This window comes from Herpailurus yagouaroundi, unplaced genomic scaffold (assembly GCF_014898765.1).
Source record: "Herpailurus yagouaroundi ecotype Mexico unplaced genomic scaffold, PumYag 355, whole genome shotgun sequence".
In the NCBI taxonomy this organism is placed as follows: Eukaryota; Metazoa; Chordata; class Mammalia; order Carnivora; family Felidae; genus Herpailurus; species Herpailurus yagouaroundi.
Window position 1 is genome coordinate 2,522,071 of NW_024412572.1, and position 17,286 is coordinate 2,539,356.

Below are 17,286 nucleotides of genomic sequence, written 5' to 3' on the forward strand. Positions count from 1 at the left end.
CAAAATGTGGGGAAGAACATTCCAGGGAGAGGGAATAGCATACACAAAGACTCTCAGGTGAGGAGGTTGGCATGTTCACAGTCCTAGGAGATGCACAGGGGTAGATTGTTAAAAGCAAGGGGATGGTGGTAGAAGATAAGGTCAGAAAATTAGGAAGGAGCCATGTGGGGCCTTGTAGAACATGCTAAGAAGATTGGGTTTTATTCTAAATGCAATGGGAAGCCATAGAAAGTCTTATTTTTTCCAGGGGGGGATAGTTTACCTAAAATAAAATGCACAGATATAAAGTATATAGTTTGATGAGGTTTGGTAAACGGACAAGCCTGTGTAACCACTAAACTAGTAGTCGAGGAAGTGCAACTAAAAGGCCAATAGGGGAGAGAAAATGAAATTCTAAATAAACAACTTGATTAAACGAAAATACTATGGAAAAAAAATGGAACAAATAACAGAGAAGACAAAAAATAAAATGAATAGTATAATGGTAGATTTAAACCCAGCCATATCAATAATTTCGTTACTGAAATCATTGTAAATGGGCAAAACAAAATCCTGATAACAAATGGAGATTGTCAGGCTTGGATAAAAAAGCAAGACTCAATCAGTATACTGTTTATAAGAGATGCGCTTTCAGTTTTATTTATTTATTATTATTATTTTTTAAAGTAAGCTCTATATCCAACATAGGGGTTGAACTCATGACCCCCAGATCAAGAGTCATATGCTCCACCGACTGGGCCAGCCAGGTGCCCCAAGATGTGCTTCCTATTTAAAGAGATGAAGAGATTGAAAAGAAAAGGATGAAAAAAGATATGCCAGCCAATGCTAAGAATAAGAAAGCTAAGATGGATATATTAATACCAAAATAGGCTATAAAATGAGGAATGTTACCAAAAATATAGAAGATTCTTTCATAATTATAAAAGAGTAGATTCATCATGAAGACATAAGAATCCTAGATGTGTATGTATCTGGTAGCAGAGTTTCCAATACATGAAGCAAAAACGGACAGAACTAGAGGGAGAAATAGGCTTGTCTACAAACTTATTTTGTAATTTTAATGTTTTTTCAGCAATTTATAGGATAAGTAGGAAAAAATCAGTAACGATATAGAAGATTTGGAAAACTGTATCCACCAACTTGACCTAATTGAAAACAATAGACTACTCTATTTTCAAACTGCAGAGCACACATACTTCTCTAATGCACATGGAATTTTCAGTTATTTGGATCAAATTCTGGGCCATTAAAAGGTCAATACATGTCAAGATTTTGATAACATTTAGGGTATATTCTAAGACCACAATTTAAATTAGCTTGAAATTAGTAACAAAAAGGTATTGAGAAACATGCCCCCTCCCCATATTTGGAAATTAAATAAAATACTTTAAAATAATCCATGAACCAAAGAAGAAATCACAAGTGAAGATAGAAAATATTTTGCTAGAGATAATAGCAGTTACTCTAGAGATTCCAATATGCATCCTTGACTTACCATAGTCTACTTTGATCTGATAATATACATTTTGTGTATGATGTACTCTCCCCCCATACTTTGTGCTATTGTTGTCACATAGTTTACTTCTACATGAGAGATAAATTCACAAAATGTTATTGGTTTTGCCATCCAGTGCTTTTAACAGTTGTTTACAAATATTTTGTCAAGAATTTATTATCTACAGAGGGCCAGTCTGATATAAGCTGCTCTGCCATCACTAGAACCACAACTCCATGGATGGTTTTTTTTTTTAAATTTTTTTTTTCAACGTTTATTTATTTATTTTTGGGACAGAGAGAGACAGAGCATGAACGGGCGAGGGGCAGAGAGAGAGGGAGACACAGAATCGGAAACAGGCTCCAGGCTCCGAGCCATCAGCCCAGAGCCTGACGCGGGGCTTGAACTCCCGGACCGCGAGATCGTGACCTGGCTGAAGTCGGATGCTTAACCGACTGTGCCACCCAGGCGCCCCGATGGATGGTTTTTAAGCAGGAGAGTGAAGTCATTCTGGCAGATGTGTGGAGACTTACAGTGCAGGGTCAAGAGTGGAGGTAGGAAGACCAATTAAGTCTATTACCAGAGTCTAGTGGTAGATGCTGATGGCTTGGACTAGGTGATGACAGAGGACACTGGTCATGACAAGCAGAGGATGAGTTAGAGAGGCATTTTGGGCAAGATTCAGTGATGAGTGGGGGGTTGAGAAAAAGAAGTAAGTCAAGGGTGACTCCCCAGTTTCTGATCGGAGCAACTGGGTAGTGAAGCCATTTATCAAGGTAAGGTGAGGCAGGAGAAGGACGAAATTTGGGACAAAAATCAAGTTGCATTTTGTATATGAGTCTTGAGAAGACAGTAAGATAAACAACTGTCAGGTGAACAATTGAATTTGTAAGTCTGGAGCTCAGGGGAGAGGTCTGATTTAATAGGTGTGGCCGCTAGCACTTGAGCAAGAGGTGCGTATGTGGAGGGAAGGAATGCCATCTAGAGAACGGAGAACTGACAAAGGTTAGCTAAGAGGTAACTGTTGACTTTCTGAACTCCTGGTAAAACTGCTGGATGGGAGAGATGAGAAGCTGGAAAAGTAAGCCTCCTTATGATTGGGGTGCTCTGGGAGGTTTTCACTAAGGCTGGCTTTTCTCCTGGGTACAGGGTTACAAGGAAGAGAAGAACCACGGTGAATGCTGTGGCAGATGTCTGCCTGTGGCTTGCACCATCCAGCTAAGAGGAGGCCAGACCGTGATGTTGAAGGTAGGAGCAACTTGAACTCAGGAGTTTCCCCTCAAGTCACCACTGGGTTTCCTACTTGGAGATCTCCTCTCCAAGAAAGAGGGACTGCGTTTGCATCAATACTGGCTTCCCACCTATTTCTGATTTTATAGAGAAAAGATGGATAGTCTATAGAAGGTATAGAATTTTTCTCTCTGATTTAGCAAATTTTTCATTCTTATTGACATGAGTGTCCTTGGCGTGAGGCCCATGATTTGGAGTTGGTTGATCTCTAAGATTTCTTCCAGCCTATTGTCTGTAAGGCTAGACGGGCAATCAGGTGTGAAACAAACTGATCCACGAAGGCGGGAATTCATTGCTAGGGCTTGGAGGTGGTGCCCTGGTTCATCTCTGGTTCCGTTGTTGATTTGCTAGTTTACCCTCACTACCTCTTAATGTTTTTAAGCTTCTAGGTGGTCAGAAGAGTTTAGCAATTCTCTGCATTGATGCAGCCCTATTCACAGTAAATAAGTTGTAACACTGGGGCTCGTCTCGTATGCTCTGGGTGTGGAGACTATAGATATTGTCTCATTCTTGTTCCATAGTCCTCCAACCTGTTTCAACAACTTCGAGGTGTCAAGGTCATGGTTTGAAGTGTCTCTGCAACACAAACACTGCCTTTGGATTTGCTCTACCCATTTCCCCTCTTTCCTTTCAGCGTGATGAGACACTCCAGGATGGCTGTGATAGTCACTTCTGCAAGGTCAATGAGAGAGGAGAGTACATTTGGGAGAAGAGGGTCACAGGCTGCCCGCCCTTTGATGAACACAAGTGTCTGGCCGAGGGAGTGAGTAGCTGGAGCTCAGGCTCTGCTTTCCTCTTGACTGCCCCATCTTTGACTCTAAGAACAGAGTCCTCTGAACAGCATGCAGTCCCCACTGACGTGATGTCCCAGTGTCCAAGGGAGACCCCTGACCCAGTTTAAAAAATCACTGAGGTTTCAAAATCAAAGCCTGTTGGAGAGATAAAACTCTCTGCACTATACGATGCTTTCATTAGATACCTTCTTCTTGGGGGAGGTTGTTTGATGGAGAGGTGAGAGATCAAATGATTTCTAGTCTCCCCTGAGAATGATGGTCCTGGTGAGCCAACTGGGAGAGAATCCAGAATACTCAGAGTTGTTACAGGCTGGTCAGGTGGGGGTGGGGCCAGTCTGCTCACATTTGTGATGGCATTGCACAGTTTATGTCTAGAGACTGAAGCTCGGGGCTGAGTCCAAAGCCAGGAATTGGCCTGGAGTGACCCGACAGCATCCACTGTGTACTATTTGTGCCTAATCTGGGAATTTGTTGTTTTCTTAGGGGAAAATCATGAAAATTCCAGGCACCTGCTGTGACACATGTAAGTACATGACCACTAGCTTGTCCCTTGAAATCCGTCAGACCAAGTCCAGGGACTATTCTTTGGAGGAAGCTTTATTCTGGAAAGATAATTCTTAATTATTGGCCAGTTGCTAGGTTCAGTTCTTCAGGAAACTGCCACCTTCCCTGAAGGTTCTTAGACTGCCTCCTTCTCAGATCACCATTCAGACGCCTGTGAAGCAGTTTCTTCCTTTTTTCCTCTGAACTCCTAACTATTACTCTCCTCTTATCTGCCTTTCCCCTCCCAGAGGTGTGGGTGGCTCATATCTTATTTTTCCCACCAGAGCTCCTGGAAGGCACCCTTGATCCATGATCTTGACAGAGCAGACACTCAATATACATCTATTCTTTGAGTGTCAGACAGCCACCTCCCAGAGAAAGAGAAGCCACCAGCTGGCTAACATCAGCTCCCCACCATATGCTGTGGGAGCCACAGAGAACACAGAATCTTCTCAAGGATTCACAAGACTGGTCTACATGTATTAACCTCCTCTTCTTCACTCTCGGTCCCTCTTGACCTTGCAGTTATGTCAGCCCATAGCTCACAGCAGCAGCTTTGGAGATGGACCCCTGCAAGGCTGCCTGTCAGGCAGCAATCTCCCCACACATTCTTGTGTTCATGAGCACAAGTAACATGCAGAATCCTAGTGTTAGTGCTGTGTTCTCTGAATATAGAATTACTTGCCTGTGCTAATGTTTTTTTTGGTTTTAGTTTAGTGTTTTGTTTTGTTGTTTTTGTTTTATTTTGGGTTCATGGGCCCGTGTTCACCGTGTTCAGTATTGGGTAAAGAAAGAGAGTGAAAAGTGTGAATACCTTCCATGCTTGCTTGCTTGTTTGTTTGCTTATTTATTTGTTTATTTATTTATTGAGAGAGAATATGAGCGGAGGGAGGATCAGAGGGGGAGAGAGAAATCCACCCAGTGTGGAGCCCAACTCTGGGCTCAATCTCTGACTGTGGTGATATCATGACCTGAGCAGAAATCAACAGTCGGATGCATAACCAACTGAGGCATCCTGGCACCCCAGTCATTCTCTTCTCGATGGCTCATTCTGACAGTCCCTGCCTTTGCCATAACCAGGTTGCAGATTGCAGAAACACACTCTGAAAGCAAGTCTTTCTATGATTCCTGTCTGCATAAGCTTAAGAATATGAAGTCAGGAAACCATCAGAGAAGATGACTTCTCTTTGGGCACACTTTGCACAATGGAATTTGGTCAAGAGGCTGTTATTTGCAAAGCTAGCAGGGAGGTAACAAGAGGCCTTTGTTGGTCAGTACTTTTAGGAGGCAGAGACCCTTCATAAGGAGAGGGAGCCAGGCTCAGGATTTAAACCTACAGCGAAAGAATATAGTATGTTGGCCTAAATATGTTTTCCTTATTCATTCTTTTAATGTGGTTGGCAGGCTTTCACTGTACAATGGAGTTATTTGGAAGTTGGGAGGCAGGCTAATATGTAGTTAGGGTTGATTTAGTTTGGGAGCCATTCAAGAATGGAAAACTCCCAGTGTGCAGATGGGGAATGGCGAGCTGGCATTCAATCTTAGAAATATTGGTGGGGACAAGTAAAGTTTCAGGTCTGAACGCCACTAATCCCTGCCATGCCAGAGAGCTGGAGACAGCTATTCCCAAAGGGAGGCCTCCAGGGCTCCCAGGCATCCTCTTAGCCCCTCGTGTGGCCATGACATTTGCCTTTCCTCTTTTCCAAAGGCAGAGACAGATAGATAATAATTATATTTATTGACTACTTCATTGCCCATTAGCTTCCAGATATAAGCACAAGAAGACTGCTCCAGTCATTATAATTTTTAGAGTCTACAATTACATAAAAGCAAGCCTCATCCATCTACATCACCAAAGTGCAGTGAATCTAGGCTCCTCCTGTGGTTAAAATGGTACCATTAAGTGAGTTAAACCCAGCCATAACTATATCTCTAGATTGGAGGGCCAGGAGATTCTGAGGTGAACCAGGATAATTTAACTCCCCTCCTTGCAGCTGGCTTTGGTGATCTGGCCACTGGGAAACTGACCTATTTCCAGTAAAGTGAGGGAACTGGGCTGGAGAGTGTCCTACAGAATCCCAGTCAGGTCCCAGGTCCCAGGTCCCATCTCTCTCCTGTCCCGTAGGTGAGGAGACAGAATGCAAGGATATCACTGCCAGGCTGCAGTATGTCAAAGTGGGAAACTGTAAGTCTGAAGAGGAAGTGGACATTCATTACTGCGAGGTAAGGGGACCCTGACTTCAGTGAGGCCTAAGTGGGGAGGGGTGAGTCTTCTTGTTTGGATACATCTCTAGTAACCTATTAGAAGCACCTGGAATACTCACAGGGAGGAGATGTGAGTGGAACCAGAAGCATATATTTTTAAGCAAATATTGTATTGAAGTACCTGGGAACTTTTGACCCCAGAAGAAGAAAAAAACCAAAAACAACTGTAGACAGATTCAAATCTTCTAAAGAGAATGGAGAGTTGTTTAAGGGGAGCTAGGCATTATGTTTCCTGATGGAATACGCATAGAAATTGCGGCTAGCGGGATTTGGATGTAATAGTACCATAAGGAGAGTGGATATGCCAGACTTTCCCGAGATCTACCTTTACAAAGCGCGCAGCAGGACTCTCCAGCATTGCAACTCTCACCTCTCTCTGCCCCGTCACAGGGTAAATGTGCCAGCAAAGCCTTGTACTCCATCGACATGGAGGATGTGCAGGACCAGTGCTCCTGCTGCTCGCCCACTCGGACGGAGCCCATGCGGGTGCCCCTGCGCTGCACCAATGGCTCCCTCGTCTACCATGAAGTCCTCAACGCCATGCAGTGCAAGTGCTCCCCCAGGAAGTGCAGCAAGTGAGGCTGCCTCCCTGGGCGCCTCCTGTCGCCTGCCTCACTGGACCTGACCGGCCGGAGTGCTGCTCTGCCCTCTCTGTGCTCTGCTCTTGTGCCCTCCTGAGCCCACAATAAAGGCCAATCTCTCACCTTGCAAAAGGCTGATGGTTCAATGCGTCTTCTAGGCTGACATGACAGTGGTAGGCTGAGCCCGAGCCCTGAACCTGGTTCTGAGGGAGAGAGCACAGGCTCCATCTGAAAGCGCCCCAGCCCCAGGCACGGCCAATCTCTGGGACAAAGTGGTGTCTTTGCCTCTGTGGGGTGGGGAGGGTCTCTGCCCAGTGCCCTAAAGTAAAAGGGATTTGCTCAGCAACACTAGGGTCTCCAAGCTCTGGATCCAGGGGCTTCTGAGCAGAGCAGAGCAGAGGGGTGGGCCCTGGAGCCAGGCTCTTGCCAAGACAGACATGGTTATTGGCAGTGTGGCTGACCTCGTGGTGAAGGAGCTTGAACAGGTGTGAAGGGGCTTTCTCTGAGCCCTTGGGTCTCTAAGGTCCTGTGTACCCTCAGGGGCCCCTGTGGGAGGGAGGGGTGCTGAGGACTGAGGGGGCTGGAAACAGTGTGCTGGCAGGTGCAGAAACAGGGTCCCATCCAGCGTAGGCTGGGCCATGGCAGATGACCCCCAAGCCTTGGGGGCAGGCCTGGGTTCTACACATGGTCCTTGTTCTATTGTGTGGTCCCAAACAAGACCATTAGTGGTTCTCAGACTTCATTTCCTTGTCTGGAAAACAGGAATGTTAGTCTCACTCAAGGGATTGAGAGGGTAAAATATGGCTGAAAGTCTGGGGATAACTGTAAATTGCTCTATAATAATATAATAACCTAAGAAGTGACAAGAAAAAACATGGGAAGGAATCAAGTCTCAAAGCAGGGAATATGTGTCTCTATCATCAGTGGCAGAGAATTAGGGATTTACTTTATCCTGAGGGGTGAGAGAGCTGAGTTTCTTTTGGGCTGGATGCTGGAAGCCAAGGGTCTGTCTACTCCAGACATCTTTTAGTGGAAGATGTAGATAACACCAAACTTCACTTGGTCCCCAAAGCACTGTCTGGTAATGTCACTCTCAGGAAGAGATTGTCCCTCCTTAAAATTTATGAAAAAGCTTTACACGAAGATGCTGGCAAGATGGTGGAGACTCTAGTTGGGGAGGGACTACCCATGAGAATAAAGGAAATGCCCTGGGCATGTGACAGGAATTTGGTGGAGAATTTTCACTCCAGATCCTTCTAACACAGGAGAGACTCTATTCACTTAAAGTGCTGGATGATGGAGCTGGAAAGGATGTGGGCATCATCTAATCCAGTGCCCCTCCCCTGCTCCTTTACAGGGAATAGAAGCAGCTCAGAGAACACCAGTGACTTGCCAAAGGTCACACAGCTGCTGGGGGGCAGGCCAGGTTCAGAACCCAGGTGCCTTGACACCCAGGCAAGAACTTCCAGGCCATCCCACCAGAGCCACGCCATCCCTGTTGCTTACAGATTCAGTCCTTGCTGTCATGGGAAACATTGACTCCCGCATTTATTTATTTATTAATTTTTTTTTTTTTTTAATGTTTCTTTATTTCTGAGAGAGAGAGAGGGAGAGAGAAGGAGAGAGACAGAATCAGGCTCCGAGCTATCAGCATAGAGCCTGACATGGGACTCGAACCCAGGAACTGGGAGATCATGACCTGAGCTGAAGTCAGATGCTTAACCAACTGAGCCACCCAGCTGCGCCTGACTCGCACGTTTCTAGGACCCAACTGCTTCCGATATTGTGGGGAATAACCCGGAGGGAAGATCCATTACAGGCAAATAGCATGGGTTGTGTTGAGCAGTTTTGGTGGGGAATTTAGTAAGAAGAGGAAAGGAAGAATGGATAGAAGGTTTATATAACTGCTGAATAATTCAAAGGTGGTCATCTGTCCATCCATCCCGTCTCCAACTTTGAATAGCCTCTGAGGTCTCTGTACGAAACCAGATCCAGGGGCAGGGAATTACTGTCTCTCTTCTTACTGATTCCCTAACACTCTACCTGGGGATGAGGTGTTATTGGAAGCATCAGCCACAGAGAAACTCAGCAGTTTCTCTGTGAGGTGACCTCTCCAGCATCAGGTGTCAGTTTTCCAACTAACTGCCTGTGCCTCCGTAGCCTGAACTTCTTTTCATATCTACAGATATAGCAGTTCACTACCAAGAAAAATGCCAAATCCGAAAAACTGTATGTTTGGATTAAAAAAAAAAAAATGTCAGGAGCAAGGTAAAAAGGCTGCAAAAAGAGAAATCAGTAGTGGGGTGTGTCTTAGGAGTTTCCCTTTCTCGGCAGGTACTGTGGGGCAGGGCCTGCCTCTGGGGTCAGGGACTCTCTTACATACTCTCAGAGCATTTAAGAGTGTCCCCCAAGGGGAGACTTTTAGGTGGCATCGCGAGGAGGGAGTATACAGGGGCTGAGAAAGTGCTGGAGGGAGAGAAGAAAGGGAATGGATCTGTAGAAAGGTTTCCAGTGCTCTTGACATTGAGAAGACGTGGGACAGGGTCCCTGGGAGTGAAAGGGGAGACAGGCATCGTTTGGGAGAAAGAAGCTGAATGGCAAAGTGTTGGGGCACGGACTCTGAGCAGGCTGCCTGCTTGGGGATCCAGGCAGACTCTTAGAGGCAAGTTGCTTTGACCTTTTACACTGTAGTCTCATCCCTGAGCCCAGCGCACTAGCAGTAACGGCCTCATAGCGTTGTGTCATTATTAAATGATCTCCAGGGGTAAAGCTCTGAGAAGGGTGCCTGAGGATGAGGAGGTCCTGTATAAACATAAGCCTGACTATTCCTAGTGGCCAGAATAAAGCTCTGGATTGGGACATTTTGGTTCTCCTTCTGTGCTGCCCCTGACTCTTCTGTGTTGTCTGCTCCCCTCTGTCCTCTAGCAGCAGGTGGGGAGCAATCGCCACCAGCCTACCTTATCAGTGCAGGAGATAACCATTCTTCACGCTCAAGAATGAACAGCATACTTGACCTTAACATAACACCATTTCATTCGTCGGGTTCCTGGCATTAATGAACTTGTTTAGCTTCAGGGCATCTTGGAGGTGGGGATTCCATTATCCACACTGGCCCTTCAGAGGGCCCTGGCTTCTCAGTTCATCGCTGGGCACCAGAACCTGGCGGCAGGTTCACAGTCTCCCTCCTCCCGCCAGTCCCAAGCTTCTTGGGGGGAGGCTCCCATTAAGACCGACCCCTCCTTCTGCCTCTTGCAGCCCCTCTTCCTGTCCTATCTCTTGTGCGCTACTCCCCTACTCCCGCCCCGGGGAGTCTAGGGAACGGTGGGGACAGCTGGTCGCCAGGGCGAGTGAGAGTGAAGGCAGCTGGGCCAGGGAGCCTCCCACCCCGACCCGGGCAGTGCCCCGGACCGGGCGGCGGGGCGGAATTGGAAACTAATCAGCCAGACGGTGCACGAGATAATCCGGCTGAACATTCACGCCCCAACCAGGTTAGGAGGCACCTCCCCCGGGTGGAGGAGAGCAGGCGGCCGTCTGCCCCGCGCGCCCCTCCGCTTCACGAACCCCAGCGCGGCCTGGGTTCGCCCCTACCTCGGGCGCGCTCCTTCCCCACGTGGCGCTCGCGGCGCCGGGGCGCCCGGGGCGCAGCCAGGAGCGCCCGCTCGAACCCGGGCGGCGCGGCGGGCTGCGCGGGGTTGGGGGGAGGGCAGGGGGAGGAGCGGGCGGGGGGCGGGCACGTCCGGGCGCTGCTGAGCTCGATGGAATTAGCCCCGCGGCGGAATAAACCGGTGCAGACGCCGGCGCCGCCGCGGGCCAGTCCGGGTTTCGCGTCCGGTGTGTCCGCACCATGGCCGCCCCCGGGCTGCGCGGTGAGTCTCCCCTGCCCGGGACCCTGGTCCCCGGCGTCCCGGCGAATGGTAGGAGGGAGAGGGGCTGGGAGTGACGGAGCCGGCATCCTAGCTCCTTGCCTTTGGGACTGGTGACCCCACGTGAACCTGGAGAGGGAGGTGCTGGAGACTGGTCCCTTTTCCGCCGGGGTAGGGGAGGCGAGGGACGCCTGAGCAATTTCCCACACTTATTATTACTATAATAATACTGGTGCAGCGGCTTTTTGGTGGTTGATTACCAATTCCTACCGGTGCGTTTTTGCCTCAACTCATGCGAGTCCTTGGATGTTTAGTTCAGCTTATGTGGGGCAAGCAGACAGCTGGGGTTTAATTCACCAGCAGTCTGCTGAGGACAGAGGTTCGAATTCATCCCCAGCGACTTTGACTTTGGCCTCCCTGGAGTGTTCTCAAGGTTTCAGGACGACTCCTCCAACCCTGACCCAGACCTGAGCTCAGAAAGGGCATTTGCACCTCAGGGTGAAGGGAAGCACGGGCACGCCTTTCCCGGGGACTTTTCTTAGAGGAAAAGCAAGTGGAGGTGGACTTTGCGGGAGGAGGACGTTATTCTGCCGCATCTCCCAAGTTATACTGAGCAGACACATGGGCAGGGTCCACCTTGCCTGGAAAGGGATTATGTTCTCGTGGTTGTTGAGAGAGGTGTGAAGTGGGGAGGTGCCCCCTCCATTGGCATGAATAGTGAACCAGAACTAGGCGTCGGTCCTAGTCCTGAGACCTCGGGAGCCGGTGTGGAGAGATATCTCGGGAACCACGTGGACCCGGTCCAGGACCGAAGGCCCCATTGAGCAAGTTTACATCTAAGCCCGAAGGCAAAGTGGCAGGTGGAGGGAGGATCTTAGACAATGTAGGGGCTTTCCTAGAGGACTGTGGTACTCTGGGTCCCTCTGCTTGCCTGGACTTTGTTTTGTGATCCGACCTCAGAGCCCTGGCCCACCTAGCTGTCTGTCACCCTGTAGTGGCTGCTGGGCATCCAAGGCCCTTTTACTCGCTGTGTCTTGCCATGCACCTGTCATTTTGGGAGGCAAAGTCCTAATATGGTCCTTTCCAGCAATCTCTAATGCCCTCTGAGTTGCCTGTATGTGGGGACCTGGGCCACTTTGCTGGCTGATTGAAGTGGTTGTGTGAGGGGTAGGGGTGGGTTCCAAACACCAGCCTCAGGTTCTGATCCGGTTTCCATGTGTACCTTCTCTGCCATCATCCATTGTGGGCTAGGGCTCCTGGACCAGAGTCATAGAGCGTATAGTGAAGCTTGTCTTTGATTTAATGAAATGAGGACCCCGTTTTCTGGAAATCCACCCTTCTGTGGACTCTTTGTGCTGGCTGAGAGAAACGCCATTTGTGGCGTTCCTAGAGCCCACGGAGAACAGAAATTTGACTGCTAGACATGAATCCTGCCTCTGGTTGCAAAATGGAATCAGTCTCTATTTGTGATCAGGTGGTTTAGGAAAGGCCTCTCTACGGAGATGAGTTTGAACAGAGATCACATTCAATGGAGGAGCAAGACTTGCAAGATATCTGAAGAATGATCTTGCAAAGGCAAATATAGGCAGAAGAGAAAAGGAAGACTAACATTCAAGTATCCAGTATATCCAGACACTGTGCTCGCTAGGTGCTTCGCCTCACAACTTTGTGGTCAATGTTAAGTCCATTTCATTGAAGAGGAACCTGACTCTAGAGACGTTAAGAAACATGCCTATTATATTGTGTCAACCACTGAATAATCACAGAAGGATAAAATTGGAATTCAAACTTGTTTTCCCAGCACCTCACCTTGTTGCTTTTGTTCTGTTCATAAGAAGTCATTAGAAGGAAGTATGGATATGTGCAAATAGGGATGGGGAATGTGGGTGGAACTGGGCTTTAATGGAGATGTAATTTTTCAAGGCTCTTAGGTAAATGCAGTAGTCATAGTCCAGGCAGGGCTGTGCCTATACACCGCCCTTGACCCTTGAACAACACGGCTTTGAGCTGCGTGTGTTCACTTATACGCAAATTTCTTACAGTATAGTACTGTAAATGTATATGTTCTTATGATTCTCTTAGTAACATTTTCTTTTGTCTAGTTTACTTTGTTGTAAGAATACGTTATATAATATATATACAAAATGTGTTAATTGACTGTTTATGTTATTGGTAAGGCATTCAGTGAACCATAGGCAATTAGTAGTTAAGTTTGGGGGGAGTCAAAAGTCACAGTCGGATTTTTAATCGTCCAAGGAGATTGGCACCCCTAACCCTGCGTTGTTCGAGTCAGCTGTATTTCCAATCTGGAGTCATCATGGTTAGTTTATTTTGTGGGGCCAAGCCCAAGAAGCCTGGTTGTCATCACCAAACTTGTAAGGACATGTGCCACTGTGATCTACACTGGGGACGTGTCTTCACCAGCATGGATGACCTGAGTTCCACATTTAGGGTTTACGGGGACATGGGAAACTGAGCTAGTGACCACTGGGGGAAGAAGGTGTGCTTAGGATCCTGATGGGCTCTAGCAAACCTGGCTCACTATATTATGCCCCCGTAAGTGTGACTCATGTCAGTTCGGAGGCCAACTATCAACTGGACTGTATGCCAGATGCTATAGTCAGTGTTGGAGTTACAAAGATCAGTACACCACAACACCTGCCTGTCAAGACCTTAACCTTCACCCTAAGATGATCTTAATACTTTCACAGCCTTATCCACTGTTGTTGGTCGCGGGAAGGAGGAAGTGGGGGTCAGACATTGACTTGCTCTGACTGCAACAATGAAATTAACCCGACTGTACAGTAATTATTTCAAGATGTACTTTAGGTCTGTTTTGAACTCCTCTCATCAACCCTGCTTTTCCTCCAGAAACTTTAGGGAAATAACTTTTAAGTCTGTCTGGCTGACAACTCTCCATTGATGTTAACTTTCACTGATACTGCTAAAGGATTACAGTTCTCACCGTTAGCTGGTGTCATTTCCTCCCTGTTTGGCAAACACAAGTACACTACCCTTTGTCAAGAGAGTATAGGAAGTATAGATACCAATTAGCCCAAGTAAAAATTCAATGGAATAAAATCAAAGATCTAATTTTATTTTAATTAAGTTGTTAATTATCGTTTTATTAAATGATACATGAATCCAGCAACATCCCATCCAGCAAGTTGAAGGGAGCTTGGAGGAGTTATACAAAATGGAAGTTTTTTATAGGAAGGAGGGTGGGACAAGAAGTTATTAGCAAATGCAGACAGATTGTTTCAGGCCAGGAAACCATCTTTTTGCAGGGGAGAGAGTGGCAGTGTTTTATTATACAGATTACTACCTCACTAGTGCTGATCAGGAAGTTTCAGACTGACTTTTCAGGGATAGGTTGAAACTGTTAAGTCTTGGTTTGCTGGGGTGTGCTTGTGTGTGTGTGTGTGTGTGTGTGTGTGTGTGTGTGTGTGTGTGTCTGCACTTGTGCAAATGATTCCATTTTGGGCTTCTTTTTTAATACTTTGTATCTTCTGACTTATTCACTGACATAGGGATAATTCCCATTTTCTAACAGTCCTTGATGCCTGATATTCATCATAAGCTAATTAAACATAGCTTTAAAAAAGCAATAATATACTTCCATTGTGAAAAGTGTTTAAATACAAATAAATAAGAATAAAATTTCCCTTATTTTAAGTAGTATGGTAATTGTTGTTCACTCAATTCCTTTTTAATCTTTTTATTTGTGCCTGTATCAAATAGCTATTTCTATGTATTACTTATCTTCAAATAGTTTACAAAAGAAGAAAATCCAGATAACAATAAAACTTAAAACAAGGGTAAATGAACAAGTGTGAAATCATGAAGGATTGGGAGCACAGTATTATATCATAAAACCTAGACTAAGAATAGGTACTATCGTTGAACAAAAACTTATCTGCAAGCTTCCTGACAGGCAGGTCAGAAAACAGACAGTAAGTTATAAGTTACACAGGTTTCATAGTCCAACAGCAGGAGGCCAGTTCTAGTTCATCAACATTAAACGTTAGGAAGAATGTCACAGTGATATTTGTGCTATTTATATAAGACATTGCCCAACATAATGAGCTGTAGTTTCATTAATAGATTTTTGGAAAGCGTATTATTATCACGTGAGCATTTATTGTTTCTGGCTTTTTTAAAGGGGTGTTTGTGTTTTATTCTTTTCTGGTCCACTCCACGGTGTTAATATTTTTTTAAAATGCTGTCGGCAGACCTTTAGATCACCAGCCATTGGGTTAAACCTCTCATTTGAAAAGTAGTAGCTTATAGCATATAAAAAGCTCCATGGTTCATCGTCCATTGAGACCAGGGGCTGCCAGTCTCTTTCTCCTCTCCTCGAGGGGGAGGGAGACAAGACTTCCCAGACACAACTTTCTAGGCTTCCATCTGTTGTCATTTCCCTGGAGCCTGAAGGACCTCCATTAGTGTGGCTTGAAGTGTGGTTCTGCTGGTGACAAATTCTCTCAGCTTGTGTGTGTTTTTTAAAAATATTTTAATGTTTATTTATTTTTGAGAGAGAGAGAGAGAGAGAGAGAGAGAGAGAGAGAGAGAGAGAGGAGGGGAGGGGCAGAGAGAGAGGGAGACAGGGAATCTGAAGCAGGATCCAGGCTCCAGGCTCCGAACTGTCAGCACAGAGCCTGATGTGGGGCTCGAACTCAGGAACCGCGAGATCATGACCTGAGACACTCAGGTGCCCCCGCTCAGCTTGTGTTTTTATGGAAAGTCGTCTATTTCACTCTCCTTTCGGAAGAATACTTGCATTGGATACAGAATAATGGGTTGACAGTTTATTCCGTTGAGCACTCCAGGTGTTCTCTGTGGGTCTCCATGGGTCTGCTGAGAAGTCAGCCTTAATCCAGATTTTTATTTTATTCATGTAGAATACCGTTATAATCTGGTAGCTTTTGATATTTAATTTTTATTTTTGGTGTTCAGTGGTTTGACCATGATGTGTGCAGGTGTAATTTTATTTGTATTTTTCTTAACTTTGAGTTTGTTGACCTTCTTGAATGTGGACATTACTGTATTTTATCAACTTGTGGGGATGATTTCAATCACTATTTCTTCAATTATTTTTCTGCCATATTTTCATCCTCTTCTTTTACTGGAGCTCCCATCACATGTATGTTAGACTCTGTGGTCCCACCAATTCCTGAAACTCTGTTAAATTTTATTCCAGTCTCTAGTCCTCTGTTTTCTAGATCAGATCATTTCTATTGATCCAGCCTTAGTTTCACTGATCTTTGCTCTGCCTTCTCCAGTTTGCTGTTAAGCTCATCTGATGATGTTTTTCTTTTTAGTTATTGTAATTTTTAGTTCTAGGAATTCCATTTTTTGAAAATAATTCCAGGTCAGCTTTGTTGAGATATAATAATAAAATCCACCCCTTAAAAATATAAGTCAGTAGTTTTTATTATATTCACAGAGTTGTGCATCCATCACTGCTGTCTAATGTTAGAACATTTTCATCATCCTAAAAAGAAGCCTCATACTCACTGACAGCCATTCACCTTTCCTCCCTCCAACTCCAGGAAACCACTAATCTAATCTCTGTCTCTGTGGATTTCCCTATTCTAGACATTTTATATAAGTGGAATCCTATAATGTATAGTGTTTTATGTCTGAGCCCTTTAACTGAGCCTGTTTTTAGTGTTAAGCCATATTGTAACATGTATTAGTATTAGAATTAACATGTATTAGTTCTTTTTATAGCTAAATAATATTCCCTTCTGCGGATATACCACATTTGTTTATCTGTTGATGGACATTTGGATTTCCACTTTCTGGTTACTATGAATAATGCTGCAATGAATGTTCAAGTTCAGGTGTGTGTGTGTGTGTGTGTGTGTGTGTGTGTGTGTGTGTGTCTAGAGTGGAATGACTGGTTAACTTTTTCAGGGATTGCTAGGCTGTTTTACAAAGTGGCTGTACTATTTTACATTCCCACCAGCAATGTCTGAGGGTTCTCATTTCTCCACATCCTCATCAACCTTGTTATTGTTTGTCTTTTTTATCAGAGCCATCCTAGAGGTGTGAAGTGGTATGTCATTGTAGTTTTGATTTACGTTTCCTTCATGACTAATAATGTTGAACATCTTTCCATGTGCTGTTGAATATTTCTTGCATGTCGTCTTGGAGAAATGTCTGTTTATGCCCTTTGCTCATTTTCAGATTAGGTTAGTTGTCTTTTTATTTGTTGAATTGTGAAAGTTCTTTATATATTTTGGATACAAGTCCCTATTCTGATATATGACTTAGAAATATTTCCTCCCAATTCTCTGGGTTGTATATTCACTTTATTAATGGTGTCTTTTGAAACATTTTAAATTTTGATGGAAGGCAGTTTGTCTATTGTTCTTTGATTGCTTGTACTTTTTGGTATTATAGTAGCTAAGAAACCATTGCTTAACCCAATTAATAAAGGTTACTCTTGT

General features: G+C 45.3%; 2 protein-coding genes across 5 annotated transcripts in view; both read left to right on the forward strand.

The window, feature by feature from the left end:
• The window catches only part of VWF (von Willebrand factor), a 138,075-nt gene extending 130,975 nt beyond the window's left edge, over positions 1 to 7,100 (forward strand). The window contains exons 48-52 of the mRNA XM_040462716.1: positions 2,645 to 2,743; positions 3,420 to 3,548; positions 4,063 to 4,102; positions 6,248 to 6,345; positions 6,778 to 7,100. Of these exons, the coding sequence (XP_040318650.1) occupies positions 2,645 to 2,743; positions 3,420 to 3,548; positions 4,063 to 4,102; positions 6,248 to 6,345; positions 6,778 to 6,966 (555 nt within the window). The 3' untranslated portion in view covers positions 6,967 to 7,100. The remainder of the gene's footprint in view (positions 1 to 2,644; positions 2,744 to 3,419; positions 3,549 to 4,062; positions 4,103 to 6,247; positions 6,346 to 6,777) is intronic.
• Positions 7,101 to 10,710: 3,610 nt separating this feature from the next.
• The window catches only part of ANO2 (anoctamin 2), a 339,770-nt gene continuing 333,194 nt past the window's right edge, over positions 10,711 to 17,286 (forward strand). For all 4 annotated transcript variants that reach the window (XM_040462871.1, XM_040462873.1, XM_040462872.1 and 1 more), the window contains exon 1: positions 10,711 to 10,834. In XM_040462871.1, coding sequence (XP_040318805.1) covers positions 10,813 to 10,834 — 22 coding nt within the window. In that variant the 5' untranslated portion in view covers positions 10,711 to 10,812. The remainder of the gene's footprint in view (positions 10,835 to 17,286) is intronic.